Source organism: Trichechus manatus, unplaced genomic scaffold (genome assembly GCF_000243295.1).
Source record: "Trichechus manatus latirostris isolate Lorelei unplaced genomic scaffold, TriManLat1.0 scaffold00040, whole genome shotgun sequence".
NCBI lineage: Eukaryota > Metazoa > Chordata > Mammalia > Sirenia > Trichechidae > Trichechus > Trichechus manatus.
The window spans coordinates 9355075-9372275 of NW_004443976.1; the positions used below are offsets into that span (position 1 = coordinate 9355075).

Consider the following 17201-nt stretch of genomic DNA (forward strand, 5'->3'; position numbering starts at 1 on the left):
TCAGGAAACTTCTTAGCTTTGGTTTAGTCCAGTTGTGCTGACTTCCCCTGTAGTGTGCGCTGTCCTTCCCTTCACCTAAGATAATTCTTGTCTACTATCTAGTTAGTGAATAACCCTCACCCTCCCTCCCCACCCTCATAACCAACAAAGAATTTTTTCTTCTGTGTTTAAACCTTTTCTTGAGTTCTTATAATAGTGGTCTTATACAATATTTGTCCTTCTGTGACTGACTGAATTCGCTCAGCATAATGCCCTTCAGCTGAATGCCCTTTCTTGATGTTTGAGAATAAGTGGTCCCCCCCCACCCCACCCCAGAATTCCTATACATGTTTTAATGTTTTACAGTGTTGGCTCATGATAGGAGCCTTGCCTCTGTGCCCAAAGGAGCCATGGGGGGCCTTTGTGTCTCAGGGGCTGAGTGGCCTTCCTTGGGAATCCAGCAGGTTTGACAGTGCCTTTGAGACTGTGCCTCTGATATTATTGCCTATTTTTGTTTCCCAAAATAACTTTAGCTCTTTGTGACAATTTCCCCAGTCTTGTGAAAAGCAACACTCTCAGTAATTTCAAGCATTATTTATATATGTAAAGTCACACCTTTTACTGGAAAGTCTTCTATATATGGATTAGCAGTACAGAGTGATGGAAGTTAATAAATGCCAAGTTTCTCAGAAAATTTAAAAAAAAAAAAAAAAGGTGATGTACAAGTGGAAAATGCCACCTCATGGGAAGAGATGCTTCTGAGCAGCCAAGTGGTGTGATTTTCCATGGAGGAATTACAGGAGTCCTACATGTGTCAGATTGTTGTCGTTGTCAGCTGCAGTCAAGATGCCCTCCACCACATGGTGACCCCATGCACAGTGAAAGGAAATGCTGCCCAGTCCTGTGCCATCCCCATGATGGGTTGTGGATTGAATCATTGTGATCCATAGGGTTTTCACTGGCTGATTTTTGGAGGTAGATTGCTAGGCCTTTCTTCCTAGTCCATCTTAGTCTGGAAGCTCTGCTGAAACCTGTTCAGCATCATAGCAGCGTGCAAGCCTCCACTGACAGATGGGTGATGGCTGCACGTGAAGTGCATTGGCCAGGATCAAACCTGGATCTCCTGCCTGGAAGGTGAGGATTCTACCACTGAACCACCAATGTCATTGTGTCTATTAAGAAGCCACAATTCAGCATGGTCACAGAAGAACATTACAGATGGTGCTGTAATGGCCTTTGGACCAGCATTGGCCATTGCAGTTTGGTGGATGTCCTCGGGCAGGGACTGTTTTGTTATAATAATAGAAACCCTCTCAAACAAGCTTCTGAAGAGGGAATTTATTAGACAGGTGTGGGGTATCTCACAGAATCCTAACCTAAGGACTAGCAGATCAGGTGCTGAACTGATTTGCCCTGTCTCTAGGATCTCATGATGTCTTATGTCCAGTCGTTTCCCTGGGTTTGCTCCACAGATGCTTCTGTCTGCATATCTGCCCTTTCTTCTTCAGTAGGCATGTAGCAGGGCATGGCTGCTCCTGTTGAAAGATGACCACCCCACGTCCTGTTCTACATGACTCTCAGCTGGTCCACATAATGGTAACCAAGTCGTCATGTCAGTGGTATATGAGTCTGCACAGGAGGAGCTCTGGGGTTTGGGCATTTCTTAGTGAAGCATCTTTATCATATGTAGCCAACAGTTTTAATTTTTTTATGGTGTTTTAAACTTCTCATTCCGGTTTTTTTAAGCTCTGTTATAGACAAATTAGCCAATCTTTTTGGAGCCCTGGTGACACAGTGGTTAAGCATTCGACTGCTAACCAAAATCTCAGCAGTTTGAATCCACCAGCAGGTCCTTGGAAACCATATGGGGCAGTTCTACTCTGTCCTATAGGGTCGCTCTGAGTTGGAATTGACGGCAACGGATTCATTTTATAATATCTACTTTTAAAATCACACTTAGAAATACCTTTACCGTCTGTCATGGATTAAATTGTGTCCCCAAAAAATATGTGTCAACTTGACTAGGCCGTGATTCCCAGTATTGTGTGATTGTCCACCATTTTGTCATCTGATGTGATTTTCCTGTGTTGTAAATCCTACCTCTATGATGTTAATGAGGCAGGATTAAAGGTAGTTAATAAATGTTAATGAGGCAGGACTCAATCTATAAGATTAGCTTGCATCTTAAGCCAATCTGTTTTGAGATATAAAAGAAAGAAACCCAGCAGAGAGACAGGGGGACCTCATACCACTAAGAAACAAGAGCCAGGAGAATAGTGCGTCTTTGGGACCCGGGGTCCCTGTGCTGAGAAACTCCTTGACCAGAGAAGATTGATGACAAGGACCTTCCCCCAGAGCTGACAGAGAGAGAAAACCTCCCCCTGAAGCTGGCGCCCTGAATTTGGACTTCTAGTCTCCTAAACTGTGAGAGAATAAATTTCTCTTTGTTAAAGCCATGCACTTGTGGCATTTCTGTTATGTTATAGCAGCACTAGATGACCAAGACACCATCAAAAGACAGTAATATTTTCCTCTACCATTCCGATGGACTGTTTTTTTCCTTAAATTTTTTTAATCCAGATGAAATTTAATTAAAACAATTAATTTGGCTTTGAAAATCTAAATCCAAATGAAACTTTTTATACATTAAAAACATTTTAATGTGTGAGAAATGAATCTTCCTTAATATTTTTTCAAATTATTTGCCCGTTCTAATAGCATTCTTTGACTAATTCAGTCTTTCACCATTGCCCTGAAAAGCACCTCTTTACCATATACTATATACCGTATACTTTCAGTCTTGAAAGATCTTACGTATCTGACAGGTGAAAAAATAGTGACTTGTTGTCTTAGTTTGTTTTACTCTAGTTTTGAGTGACAATGAGCATCTTTTCATGTTTAGTGGTCATTCGTAATGGTTTTTCTGTAAACCACTGTATATGTCCTTTGCTGTTTTTAAGTTGGGCTGTTTACTGACTTGTAGTTCATACTATGTAATGGGAATTGGCTCCCTCTGTGTTGTCCCCGCTGCCCTTCAGATAGGAGTGAGGAGAGAAGCTATGATTGGGGCTGCCACCAAACAAGGGAAGAAGCCACAGCAAGTGGGGAAGGAGAGAGAACAAGAAACAGAAGAAGGAAAATACAGAGAGGCAAAGAAGAGAAGGGGACTATAGGAATCCAAGATGCAAGCAGGACCCAAAAGCCCTATTCCACTGGACTAGTTTGTTGTTGTTGATTTCTATCAAGTCTGCTCTGACACACGGTGACCTTATATATAACAGAACCAGAGGTTGCCCAGCCCTGCGCCATCTTCATTGATATGTTTGAGTCCATTGTTATGGCTGTTGTGTCAGTCCATATCATTGAGGGTTTCCCTCGTTTTCACTGACCCTCAGCTTTACAAAACACGATGTCCTTTTCTAGCGATTAGTCTTTCCTGATGATTGTCCAAGTGAGTTGAAGTCTTAACCATCCTCACTTCTAAGGAACACTCCAGCTGTATTTCTTCTCAGACTGATTTGTTCGTTCCTTTGGCCTTACACGACATATTCAGTGTTCTTCACCAACACCACGGTCTGAACACATCAATTCTTCGGTCTTCCTTTTTCATTATTCAACTTTCACATGCGTGTAAAGTGATTGAAAATGGATGTTATACCTGATATCCACTGGGGGCAGCAGAGAGCTACCATGCAGCCACTGTAACCTGTAGTCTAGGTTCAAGGGTCTTTCTGTGACTTTCCTACTGTCATAGGAAGTGAAGTCTGGAAATGACCGTTTAAAATAAATTGTGCCTAGCTTACTGTTTTTATTAGTATTTTATGTATCTTTATTTTTAAAGAGGGGCCATCTGTGCTTTGAAACTCGGATTTACATAGCTTTCAGCCTTTCAAAGACAGTCTCTCTTTAAGAGTTTTATTCTACCTGGGGCAGCCACTGTAATCCACAGATGGGGAAATTAAAATGTCTGGCTTGTAGTTGTAGTATTGGTGGCTGGAGCAGCCACACCTGCCTGGGCCAGTTCACCCACAGTCAGTTCATTTGTGTGTGTTTGCCTTCCCGGGTTTCCGCAGTAGAGGTCCAAATTGAGTTACGGTTGCCATTAGGAAAAAATGGGTTTCGGGAAAATTGGGTCAGGTGGAAGGCGGCTCCCTGGGGAGCACATCTCACTCCTTCCACTCTGACCTCACAGTGCTTCCCAGGGCATTCTGGACCTGGATGGTAGTGGTTCTGTTCATGGGCATCTGGGTGGTCACCGGGGGTGACCTAGGACCACAGGGATGGGACCTCAGAGAATCCAAAGGGCCTCCATCCAGGGTCCCTTGGGCCCCAAGATGCTGCTTTGGCTGGGCCCGTGAGCTTGAGCCTGGTGTGCTGTAAATAGATTACAATAAATAGAGAAGGCCTGGAAATGGCTTTCTCCCTGTGGGTGGTATGGTCATCTGGGGTAATTTGTCCTGCTGCTGGTGAAGTCACTGCGCCAGAGCCCAGCAGCTCTCTCCATATGTCTGCCTGCACTGACATGGCCCCACTCCTGCCCCAAGCTCACAGCTGTATTTTTAGATTGGTCAGACCTGGCCAAGACTGGGCTGGGCTGAAACCTTCAGGCTGTTACATTGTCCCTGAGGGAGCCCAGTTGGAGGTTGGAGGAGAGAGATGGTGCTTATAGAAAGAAGGGACTGCAGTATCTGGGGGAGAGACCTGTGAGTGACCCAGGCCAGCGAGTACAGGGAAAGGGAGCTTCTATCAGAACCCAGCATGGAGAGCAGGGCTCTGACTGCAGGCCAGCATGTACCTATGGCTGCAGAGCCCACTCCACCTGAGCTCCTTGAGGCCACCATGGCCTTCTACTCTGTAATGGGAATTCCCAGTGGGGAGGTGACTGGTACTCACAGCTGCACTCCTGCTTTCTGCTCCTGGGCACATTCCATTGGTTTCCTGAGACTCTGTTGCTTGTAGTTCTCATTCACTGGAGGGCTCAAGGATGGGAGAAGAGAAGAATGGTGGGGGAATGAGTAGCTTCTCTGCTAAATAATAAGTGTCTTAACCTCTGCCTTTGTATCCCCCAGTGCTTGGCAGTGTCTTGGTGGGATTATGTTGTTGTTGTCAGATGCCGTTGAGTTGATTCCAACTCATGGTGACCCCACGTGTACAGAGTAGAACTGCAATCCATAGGGTTTTCAAGGCTGCGACCTTTCGGAAGCAGATCACCAGGCCTGCCTTCTAAGGCATCTCTGGGAGAGTTCAGCTAGTAGTCGAGCACTTAACTTATTTGTGCCACCTGAGGACTCCTGGTGGGATTACAGGTGATACTTATTTTCTTCTAAGGCGTGTTTTTCTAGATTATCAGACTGCACTAGTGGCGCAGTGGTTAAGAGATTGGCTGCTAACCAAAGGATTGGCAGCTCAAATCCACCAGCTGCTCCTTGGAAACTCTATGGAGCAGCTATATCCTGTCCTGTAGGGTCGCTATGAGTCAGAATCAACTCAGCAGCAATGGGTTTGGTTTTTTTGTTGTTGTTGTTTATATCGTGAGAAAGTATTACTTCTATCCTAAGATAAAAAATTTATAAGAAGTTTATGGTCTTGGCAATGAAATGGGTAAAGTAGCATTTGGGGGATAATGCTAAAGCTGGAGTACTAGCTTTGTTTCTCGCTGGACTGTGTAGCTGGGCATTTGGGGATGAAGAAAGGGCTGGTCAGATGCAGCAGAGGTCACTTGTTATAGTTTAATGAGACGCAGAGCTGTAGGACCAGGAATGACTTGGAAACCACTGTCATTTTACAGAGCGTGAATGTCTCTTGACAGACCCCAGGCCAGGGCTCCCTCCTCTGTGCTTTGGAGGTTCTGCTGACAGGAGACTTTGGGGGAGAAATGCCCAGTAGGCAGTTGGGGTCTCAGGGCTAGGGTTTGTGGCCCTCAGAAAAGAAGCAAAGGTGGATGAGTTGACAGCCCAAGCTTTGAGGGCTGTCCCTCTGCAGCCTTGGGGGAAGGGAAATGGTACTGGGGGGCATCTCAGGGGATCCTAGCTGGAAATCCATTTCCTGGCCCCAGCGGCGTGGAGAAGGGCCACCAGCAAGAGAAGCTCTATCCTCCTGTAGGGACAGGCAGGAAGATGGATGTGGGAGGGAAAATAGGTTTTTCTCTGGCTGGGGTTTGAGAGGGAGATAACATGCCAAGCCTCTATGTTTTCTAGTTGTGGCCACCTAGTTCTACTCTGTGACACTCCTTGGTTCCACCCGATGAAATTCTCAAAGCTGTTTTGTTTTTTTCTTCAACCAGAGACCACCTGGGAGCGTCCCAGCAGCTTTCCTGGGATTCCGGCAAGCCCTGGCCCTCAGAGGAGCGCTCTGCCTCCAACAGGTACTGTCTGCTCACCCCTGTGGGGCACGGAGAGGGCCACACACCCTCCTCACCAGAAGGCCAGGACTCTGGGTACCAGGCTGTTAAGTTAGGAAGCAAGACCACCCTCACGTCTCACACCAACAGCGAAATTAGAGAGCATTCCACAAGGCCACTGTCTGTTTCCTAGGGTGCTGTAACAAAAGACCACAGATTGGAAGCCTTATAAGAAATTTATTGTCTCACAGTTTTGGAGCCTAGAAGTCTGAATTCAGGGTGTTGGCAGGACCAAGCTGTCTTGGAAGGTTCTAGGGGAACGCCCATTCTTGACTCTCCCAGCTTCTGGTAGTCCTGGGCATTTCTCAGCTTGCAGCTGCAGTGTCACGCGGCTCTGGGTCTGTGTCTCTGTGGCTCTTCTCCTTTATAAGGACACCACTCATATTGAATTAGGACCCACCCTATTCCAGTGTGACCTCATGTTAATTTAATTGATAACATCCTCAAAGACCCTATTTCCAAACAAGGTCACATTCACAGGTACAAAGAGTTAGGACTTCAGCATATGTTTTGGGGGGACATAATTTAATCCATAACAACACCTTCATTTATTGTACCCATTGCAATTTCATGGATGCCCAAGACCACCCTGAGGTTCGCTAATTCACTAGAAGGACTCACAGAACTCATTGAAAGCTGTTGTACTCATATGTAACAAAGCATTTACCATTTCAACATTTTTTTTATATGTATAATTCAGTGACATTAATTACGTTCATCATGTTGTTCAACCATCACCGCTCTCCATTTCCAAATTTTTCCATCACCGTAACAGAAGCTCAGTACCCCTAAAGCACTGGATCCTCTTTTCCCCCTCACTCCTGTCCCCGGTAACCACTAGTAAACTGGTCTCTAGATACATGGCCTAGTCTATAGATTTCCTATAAGTGGAATTATAACAATATTTGGCCTTGTGTGGCTGACTTATTTCACTCAGCAGAACATTTTCAGGGTTCATCCATGTTGTAGCATGTATCAAAACTTCATTTCTCTATATGACCAAGTAATATTCCACTGGATGTATGTATCACATTTTGTTTATCCATTCATCTGTTGATGGACTTTGTCTGCCTTCTGGGTATTGTGAAGAGTGTTGCAGTGAGCACTGGTGTACAAGTATCTCTTTATGTTTCCGCTCTCAGTGCTTTTGGATATTCACTTAGAAGGGGATTGCTGGGTTATATTCAACCACATTTACTGACCACAAGAATCACACGTGGTTACTCCTGAAGAAGAACATGGAAAACTAGGTCGGGGAGAATGTCAGCAGGAACCACAAATTAACCCGGGCAAACCAGCCTCCCCTTCGTAGAGACAGAGCAATAAGAAAGCCCTGTGGCTCAGTTTTACTTTTGTGTTGTAGCTTTGTGAGCTTTTGGAAGGCGTTTGAAGGGCCACCCATGGACAGGACTTATTGGTTCTTTTGGGTTTTTTTTTCTTTTTTTTAATATTTTATTGTACTTCAGGTGAAGGCTTACAGAACAAATAGTTTCTCATGAAACAGTAATACACATGTTGTTTTATGACATTGGTTAACAACCCCACAACATATTAACCCTCTAACTTCTCAACCTTTTTTTGTTTTGGTGAAAATACACATAGCCAAAGATAACACCATTTCAAAAATTTCTACATACACAGTTCAGTGACATTGACTATGCTCTTCCGATTGTGCTGTTATTCTCACTTAAGATGAAGGCTTACAGAACAAAATAGTTTCTCATTTAACAGTTACTACAAATGTTGCCCTATGACAATGGTTAACAATCTCACAACACATCAACAATATCCTTACTCAACCTTGGGTTCCCTATCACCAGCTTCTTTGTCCCCTTCTGCTTTCTGGCCCTTGTCACTGGACTCCTGTACCTCTGTGATAATGGAAATGTTCCATCTCTGTGCTGCCCAGTTTGGTAGCCACTAACCACAAGACTATTGAGTACTTGGAATGTGGCTAGTACAACTGAGGAGGTGAAATTTTAATTTATTTAAATGACCTTTATACTTTGGAATACTTTTAGATTTACAGAAAAGTTGCGAAGATAGTACCACCCAAAAAACCTCTGCCATTTTGCTATCAAGTCAATTCTGACTCATGGCGGCCCCGTGTGTGTCAGAGAACTGTGCTCCATAGGGTTTTCAATGATTGATTTTTCAAAAGTAGGGCCCCAGGCCTTTCTTCCCAGGGAACTCTGGGTGGACTGGAACCTCCAACCTTTTGTTAGCAGCCAAGCATGTTAACCATTTGCATCACCCAGGAACTCCAGCTTTCATCCAGTTTTCCCTAACATTAATGTCTTATATAACCCTAGTACATTTGTCAAAACTAAGAAATCAACATTGTACATTACTGTTAGCTAACCTCAGACTTTATTCAGATCTTATTCAGATCTTTATCCAATCTTGGATGCCACGGAATTTAGATTTTATTTAAATTTAATTAATTTATATTTAAATAGCCACAAGTGGCTAGTGGCTTACCATATCAGCCAGTGTATAGAGAGTGAACGCTTTCTGACATTCTGGGCCTGGGATGTGCATTGAGCTTGTATCTGTGTTTGTCTTAAGGATGGAAGAAATGAATCTTCTATTGAAGTGGTCCTGGGTGGGTCACGAAACCTGGGTTCAGGTTCTAGCTTTGCTCAATCTTGGGGATAGAGGCCGCTGAGAGTTAGATAAAGACCCTGTGCTAACAGCAGCCCTAGGAAAGAGCTAGAAAGGTGAGGGAGCCCAGATCCAAAGTGAACAAAAGGCTGTGAGCCTCTCCAGAGAGTCCACCTATATTGGATGCAGGCCACACCCCCAAGGAAACGCGCTTTCAACTGATTGGCTACTCACAACACATCCCATGATGGAGGTGATCACATTGTATCAGATCTCATCACAGAAGTGATTACATGATTATACGACTGCCAAACTACATCATAGCTGCCAAACCACTGGAAATCATGGACCAGCCAAGTTGACAGACAACCTTCACAATCACAATGCTACAGACTCCTGAGAAGGAGAAGATAGTAATGGAAGAGCAACCTTCCAAGCCTTCCAGGGTGTGGCAGGAGGTGAGGGAAGCAAGAGTTGTACCTGTTTTATGCCTTCAGAACTGTAGAGCACAGAACCAGCCCCAGCATTGGCCTTGGTTTGCTGAAGTTCAAAACCAGTGTCCCTCTGGTTACAGCTGTCTTTCCTAAATTGTGTTCCACAGTCGTCCTGCTTTACTGCCACAATCAGGTTCTGTGTTCTGTAAGTTTAGGAATGCTGCACACTGTTGCCTTGTTTGAGGTCCACAGCATACGTCAGCATATTTTAAAAGGCCTTCTATTTACAGAAGGCCTACTGTAAATAAACCAATTAAAATCTAAATAACAGGGGCATGTCCCCCAAATTCTTTGGACCATAAGACCCCACCCCAAATACTTAATAAACATTCTGCAGAATTAGTGTTCTTCACAAAACGGTTGGATGGACGTGACATTCCACCAGGTTTAATACGTGCTGGATGGATGGACAGATATAAGGAAGGAAGGAAAGAAGGAAGAATGGAAGGACTTCGAGAATGAAGGCCTTAGGTCTCCTGGGCTTCTTAACCTTGAGGAAAGAAGTTACTGTGTTTATTCCAGAGAGAAAGGAGATTAGGCCAGACCTGAAGGGGGTCAGGGAGTGCCTGGTGGTGCAAACTGGTAAGCCTGTGGCTGCTAACCAGGAGGTTGGAGGTTTGAATCTACCTCAAGACCTCTCAGAAGAAAGACATGGAGATCTACTTCTGAAAGGTCACAGCCATTGAAAACCCTATGGAGCACAGTTCTACTCTGACACCCATGGAGTCACCACGGGTTAGAATAAACCAAAAAGCTCATTGCCGTCTAGTCAATACTGACTCACAGTGACCCTATGGGACAGAGTAGAACTGCCCCATATAGTTTCCAAGGAGCAGCTGGTGGATTCGAACTGTCAACCATTTGGTTAGTAGCCGAGCTTTTAACCACTCTGCCACCAGGGCTCCATAAGTTAGAATAGACTCTATGAAAGCTTTTTGTTGTTGTTGTTCTTGTTTTTTTAAAGGGTGTTAAATGGGAGTGTCCCCCCTCCCCCTTTTTTTTAATCTACTCCCATCCCTACTTCGGAAACCTTGATGGCACAGTGGTTAAGAGCTATGGCTATTAACCAAAAGGTCGGCAGTTCGAATCCACCAGGCACTCCTTGGAAACCCTATGGGGCAATTCTACTCTGTCCTATAGGGTCGCTATGAGTCAGTATCGACTTGATGGCAGTAGGTTTGGTTTTTGTTTTTTTTTTTCCAATCCCCACTTCTTCCCTTCTACCCAAATATGTGGTCCTTCCTCTCATTATGTTTCCCAAGCCCTGTTTTTGCTTGGGATATCTATTTATCTCTCTTTTAACTGTCCATAAGGTGGAATGAAATGTATAGATGTGTGTTTGTATTTATATTTGAAGTCACTAGAGGCTTTTGTTCCCTTTTCTTATCTTGGAAACCCTGGTGGCATGGTAGTTAAGTGCTATGGCTGCTAACCAAAAGGGCGGCAATTTGAATCCACCAGACGCTTCTTGGAAGCTCTTTGGGGCAGTTCTGCTCTGTCCTGAAGGGTCGCTCTGAGTCAGAATCGACTAGACGGCAATGGGTTTGGTTTGGTTTGTTGTTTTTCCCAGCTGGGTCTGGCCTCTTACATTTTAACTCGATCCTCATAGTGAATTATGTTCCTATGGTTACGAGTGATCCTAGACCAATCTTATTTTATATTTTTACCCCAGGAGTCTGGAGGTCTCAGACACACCCACTTCTGGCCTCACTTGAATTTTTGTTTGTTTATTTTGTTTGGCTTAGAACAACAGAACTTTACTCTGTCACAGTTCTAGGGGCCAGAAGTCCAAAATAGCCTCACTGAGCCAAAATCAAGGTGTCAGCAGAGGCTCTGGAGGAGAATCCGTCCTTGCCTTTCCCAGCTTCCGGTCACCGCATTTAGTTTGCAGTGTACCCTCGGCGAGCTGGGGGTCCCCAGGACTGGGGTGCCAATACAAAGGCTCACGGGTGGGCCTTGAGGGGGTTCTGAGGAGCCATTTGTCCACAGAGAACTTCTCTGAACATGCTTGGAGTGTTAGAGTGAGCTGCAGCAAGATGGAGTTGGGTGTCAGAGGAAGCTGCTGTGTGGGGAGAAATGGTTGAGTGGAGAACAATTTTTTCTTTCTTGGTAATTGTTTAGACATGAGCGGTAATTAGCTAACAGCTGACAGACCAGAACTGAAGTGAGAACAAGGGATTGGATTAGGGGCAAAGTGCCCCCGCATTGGACAGTTCCTGGCTGGGAGAGTGGCAGGCTGTGAGCCTGGGGGAAGCTGGGCAGGGAAGCCAGAGGCCAGAGTAAGCAGGGGTAAGACGGGCAGCTTCTGACCAGCTGCTGTCGGGTCGACTCCGACTCATGGTGACCTCATGCATGTCAGAGGAGAACTGTGCTCCACAGGGCTTTCAAAGGCTGATTTTTCAGAAATAGATCACCAGGCCTTTCTTCAGAGGCACCCCTGGGTGGACTTGAGCCTTCAACCTTTTGGTTAGCAGCTGAGTGTCTTAACCGTTTACACCACCCAGGGACTCCACGGGTCTGGGAAACGATCTTGGTTTATAGGGACACAGCATCATCAAAGAGAGTGACTGATTCTGAGCCAAGGTCTGCTCAGGTAAGAATTTACGTGTTTCATTTTCATAGTTAGACCAAAGAGTGGTTCAGTTTTGTATTGTCTTTGTTAGATTTTAGTATCAGGATGATGTTGACTTTGTAAAGTAAAGTGAGAAACTTGCCACATGTTTTCTATGCTCTAGTATGATTTGTGTCCAGGTATCTTTTTCTTGAGCGTTTGGACGAATTTGCCCATAAAACCATCTGGGTCCATTGCCATTGTGGGGGAGATCATTTTTGCACCCTAAATGGTGCACACAGTTAACACGCTTGGCTGCTAACCAAAAGGTTGGAGGTTGGAGTCCACCCAGAGGTGCTTCGGTAGAAAGTCCTGGTGATCTACTTCCCAAAAATCAGCCATTGAAAACCCTATGGAGCACAGTTCTGTTCTGACCATGGGGTCGCCATGAGTCAGGGTTGACTCGACAGCAATTTTTCTTTTTTCCCCCTGTGTGTGTATCCCTTGAAACCATTTTGATAATATCATGGAAGCTTTTTCCTTCAGTAGCGTACAGTTATAAATCATGTACTCACGCATTTAAAAAAAAGTCTTGTCTATATTTGCTGTGATTGTGTTTTCTTTCTAATTCCTAGTTCTGAGCATTTGTGTTGTCTCTTGCTTCCTCAAATTAGACTGGCTAATCTACCTTTTTATTGTTATGATTCCTGCTCCTGCCCCCACATACACACACACGTGTGCATGCATACACGTGCACAGACCAGACCCAGCTCTGGGTTGCTAATGTTATTCTGTTTCCTGACTCATTAATCTCTACTGCCATATTTAGAGTCTTCTCTCCTGTTTTCCTTAGGTTTATTTTAGTGGCCTGTTTTTTTTTCCAAATTCTTAAGTCGAATGTTTAGTCCATTTATTTTTATTCTTTCAGGTTTGGTAATGAAATCATTAAGGCTACGGATTTTCCTTGAAGAATAATCCAGGCCTTATCCCATTTGTTTTGATATGTTCTTCTTAATTATTTTCTAAATATTTTGTAATTCCAGTTTTAAATTCCTCTTTGACCTGAGATTATTTATGAGGGCATTTTCTTGAATTTCCAAGTGTTTGGTAGTTGGGGGCATGGGGACCTTCTTTATTTGTTCTTTCATTATTTATACCTACTTTTCTTGATTGCTGGTCAAAGACTGTGACCTGTGTTATTTATGCCTTTTGCAGTTTATTGACAGTTTGTGGCTTAAATATGGCCAACTTTTTTTTTTTTTTAAATGTTCCATAACTTCCTGGCAAAAGATGTTATCTTTGTTTGTAAAGTATGATATTTAATACATCTGGTTCAGTCACTCTTTTAAATTAGATTATTCAGATCCTCTATATCCTTACGTTGTCGGTTCCATCAGTCACAGACTGCAATCAGTATACTAAGGGTTTCTACCATTGCCTTTAGATTTTCCAGTACTTGTGTTTATCCATTTCAGCACCATATTTCATAAATAAAATTTATCAACTGTCATGGCTTCATTGTGGGTCGTGTTTATCATCAGTCTGATGCCTTTCTGGCATAGTATATGCCAGTATGAGTAGGTTCTCTGAGGCCCTTTCTGTGTTCTCCCTGATGTTGGAGTCCTGGCCTCCCCTCGTAAGCTGGAGGACTCACTGGTACAGGAATTACCAGCATGTGGCCAGCCGCCCGAGGGGTATGGGTGTAGGCCAGGCCTGTAGCTGGTCACAGCATGGCTGCTGTGTTGTCCTGCTGCATCCCCAAGTCACCAGCCGGCTTCAATCCCCGGTTTTCTGTTGTCCGGTATGTGTGTGCAGCCATTTTCATCCTCCTTTTCTGAGTTGTTCCTCCCGCATTAGCATAAACTCACTGCCCCTGAGGTTCCTATCTAATCTTCTGAGCTGCTGTTGTCAATTTGATCTCATATACACAGATCTTAAAAGAGCATAATGCTCAAGGCAGACATTCTTTACTAGTTAAGCTAAACTATTGTTTGGTTTTAAGAAGATTTCAGGGGATATTTCTGGTTTAAGTTTTAAAGATTATCTTCAGGCAGTAGTTTCAGAGGTTCATCCAGCCTCCATGGCTCTAGAAAGTCTGGATTCTTTGAGAATTTGAAGTTCTGTTCTACATTTTCCCCCTTTTAATCAGGATCCTTCTATAGACATGATCGTGGGGATAGCGCGGGACTAGGCAGTGTTTCGTTCTGCCGTGCGTGGGATCACCATGAGTCAGGGGCAGACTTGATGGCAGCTAAGTAACAACAAAGCTCTCGTAACTATATCCACAAGAGAGCAGCACCACTCTGGAACTCAGATTGCATCGCCCCCAGTATAAATTTGTGATGTCAGGGGTATGAGATAATGTGGGTTGCTTGAAGTTGGGCATGGTGGGACCATTTAGACCATTTATGCCATGTGAATGCTACCAACAAGGGCTTTTTTCTCCTACCTTGGAGAAGCAGTTCATCACCACACACAGGAGCATGAGCGAATGTCCTCTGTTATTGTTATTAGTTGCCTTTGAGTTGGCTCTGACTCATGGCGACCGCATTTACAACAGAATGAAATGTTGTCTGGTCCATTGTTGTGGCCAGTGCATATTTTGAGTGTCTTCCAACAAGGGGACTCATCTTCAGGACTGTATTGGACAATATTCTGTTGTGATCCTTAGGGTTTGCATTGGCTACTTTTTGGAAGTAGATCGCCAGGCCGTTCTTCCTAGTCTGGAAGCTCTGCTGAAACCTGTCCAGCATCATAGCAACACACAAGCCACCACAGTATGACAAACTGACAGACAAGTGGTAGAATGTCCCCTAGGAGACATAAAGTCGTAGGGGTAGGATTCTAGAGCTTTTGATTTTTTTTTTTAAACTGGGCAAACTGTAACTCAAAGATGATCTGCACATGATCACCTGGCTATTAATTGGCAGAGCCACATTCCATGTCAACCAGTTCAATTCCCTTTCCTTTATACCCATATCACACTGCTGTGAGGGTGTAGATGCTGCCCAGAGAGAGCTGGGGGACTATAGGAAGGTGGTGGAGGGACCGCCTGACTATATAGAGACTGGACCCTTATATATAGTCACTGGATCATTACCAGTGACTGCAATTGATGCTGCATTTGGGGATGTAGCAGCTGGACTATATTGACCTTGCCATCTATTAAGTGCATTCCATTTGCTTTCGAGTGCAAGAAGAAACTCGGTGTCCTAGTCATCTAGTGCTGCTATAACAGAAATACCACAAGTGGATGGCATTTAACAAAGAGAAATTTATTCTCCCACGGTCTAGTAGGCTACAAGTCCAAAATCAGGACATCAGCTCCAGGGGAAGGTTTTCTCTGTCTGTTGGCTCTGGAAGAAGGTCCTTGTGATGCATCAGTCTTCTCTTGGTCTGGGAGCATCTCAGCACAGGAACCTCAGGTCCAAAGGACGCGCTCTGCTCCCGGTGCTGCCTTCTTGGTAGTATGAGGTTCCTGTGTCTCTCTGCTCACTTCTCTCTTTTATATCTCAAAGAGATTGGCTTAGGACATGACCTAATCTTATAGACCTTATCAATATAACTGCCGCTAATCCATCTTATTACATCATAGTGATAGGATTTACAACACATAGGGAAATCACATCAGATGATAAAATGGTAGACAGTCATACAATACTGGGAATCGTGACCTAGCCAAGTTGACAGATATTTTTGGGGGATGCAATTCAATCCATGACACTCAGTTTCCCAGGAAAGTAGTAATCGGTGCTGGGGATTAGAAAGATGCATTCAATCCATTTCCAGCTCTGCAAATACTAAGATCCCGAAAGATGGTCATAGCCATGCAAGACGTTTGAGAACCGGGGGGTGAGTTGGATGGAGGAGCTGTACTGGCAGTAATGGTAGAGGTGCGTGTCCGTGGCGAGCATCTGAGCAGTGTTTCTGTCCCTGCAGTGAATGGATACCACGTGTCAGGGACCCCAGCACACCCTCCAGAGACTGCCCACATGAGTCTCCGAAAATCCACCGGTGATTCCCAGGTAAGGGGTTCTGTTCAGGGATGCAGGGTGGCCATTTATGCAGGCCCAGGGTGGTCTTGTTAAAGGCAGGGTACTCATGAGGGTCCCGATGACTACAGCCCAGTTCTGCCCCAGTAGACAGTTTTTGGTGTATCTGAGTTGTTCCAATGAACCCTGATAGGGGAAGGATGGGGCAATTGTGGTTTGTTGGTTTTCTAGAATTGAGGGTGGTTTGAGAGGGGTAGGAGATAGTGATGGGATTGTCTTTGTTGTTAAAGGAGAAGGTTCCATCCTGCCATCCGGATTCCCAGTGAAAGTCAATTTCCCACCACTGGAAGAGTATGGATGGCACCAGGCCATTTTCCTTTTCTCTACATCCTCTCCTGGCCCCAGGCTTAACCCAGAGTGGAATTTAGTAAAATGTTTTATCACATTTGATAAGCTAGCTTAGAGACAGAAACACAGGATGCAAAGATAGGGGAATAGGTTTTAAGATTCCTACACTGCTTTTGCATTCGTCTTGTCAGTGGTCACTTGTACGACTGCGTGAGGTAGGTGTGAGCACCGTTCCTGGGTTACGGACGAGGTAATGACTGCAGGCCAGGCCAGTTAAGTGACTTGTGCAGGTTCGCGTGATTCCTGAGTGGTCAGATTGGACCTTGATGCCAAGTTCCGTGGTTTTTCCAATTGTGTTAAGCTGCATCTAAGAAACTGAGGACTAGTCTTCTTCAGTGTGACCATAAATTATCAAGAAGATATTCTTGATGAAGCTTCCAAACTCTTCTAACCTTTTCCAGGAATTAAAGTGCCAGGCCCCAGGGGTGATGGTGAGGATGATATTGATGATGCTGAGGTTAAAAATAGCTACTTGTATCATGGGTGCTACATGCCATCATTGAAAGAAGGACTTTTATTTATTTATTTATTTTCTCCTGAAACAGTAGTACACAGGTTGTTTTATGACACTGGTTAACAACCCCACAACATATTAACCCTCTAACTTCTCTACCATTTTTTTTTTGGTGAAAATACACATAGCCAAAGATACACCGTTTCAAAAAAATTTCTACATACACAGTTCAGTGACATTGACTACGCTCTTCCAATTGTGCTGTTATTCTCACTTAAGATGAAGGCTTACAGAACAAAATAGTTTCTCATTTAACAGT

General features: G+C 44.3%; 1 protein-coding gene across 1 annotated transcript in view; it reads left to right on the top strand.

Annotated features, from left to right (window-relative positions):
- GAS7 (growth arrest specific 7) overlaps window positions 1–17201 on the top strand; it is a 275274-nt gene that overhangs the window by 210220 nt on the left and 47853 nt on the right. Inside the window, exons 3-4 of the mRNA XM_004376199.2 lie at window positions 6263–6343; window positions 15968–16053. Coding sequence (XP_004376256.1) covers window positions 6263–6343; window positions 15968–16053 — 167 coding nt within the window. The remainder of the gene's footprint in view (window positions 1–6262; window positions 6344–15967; window positions 16054–17201) is intronic.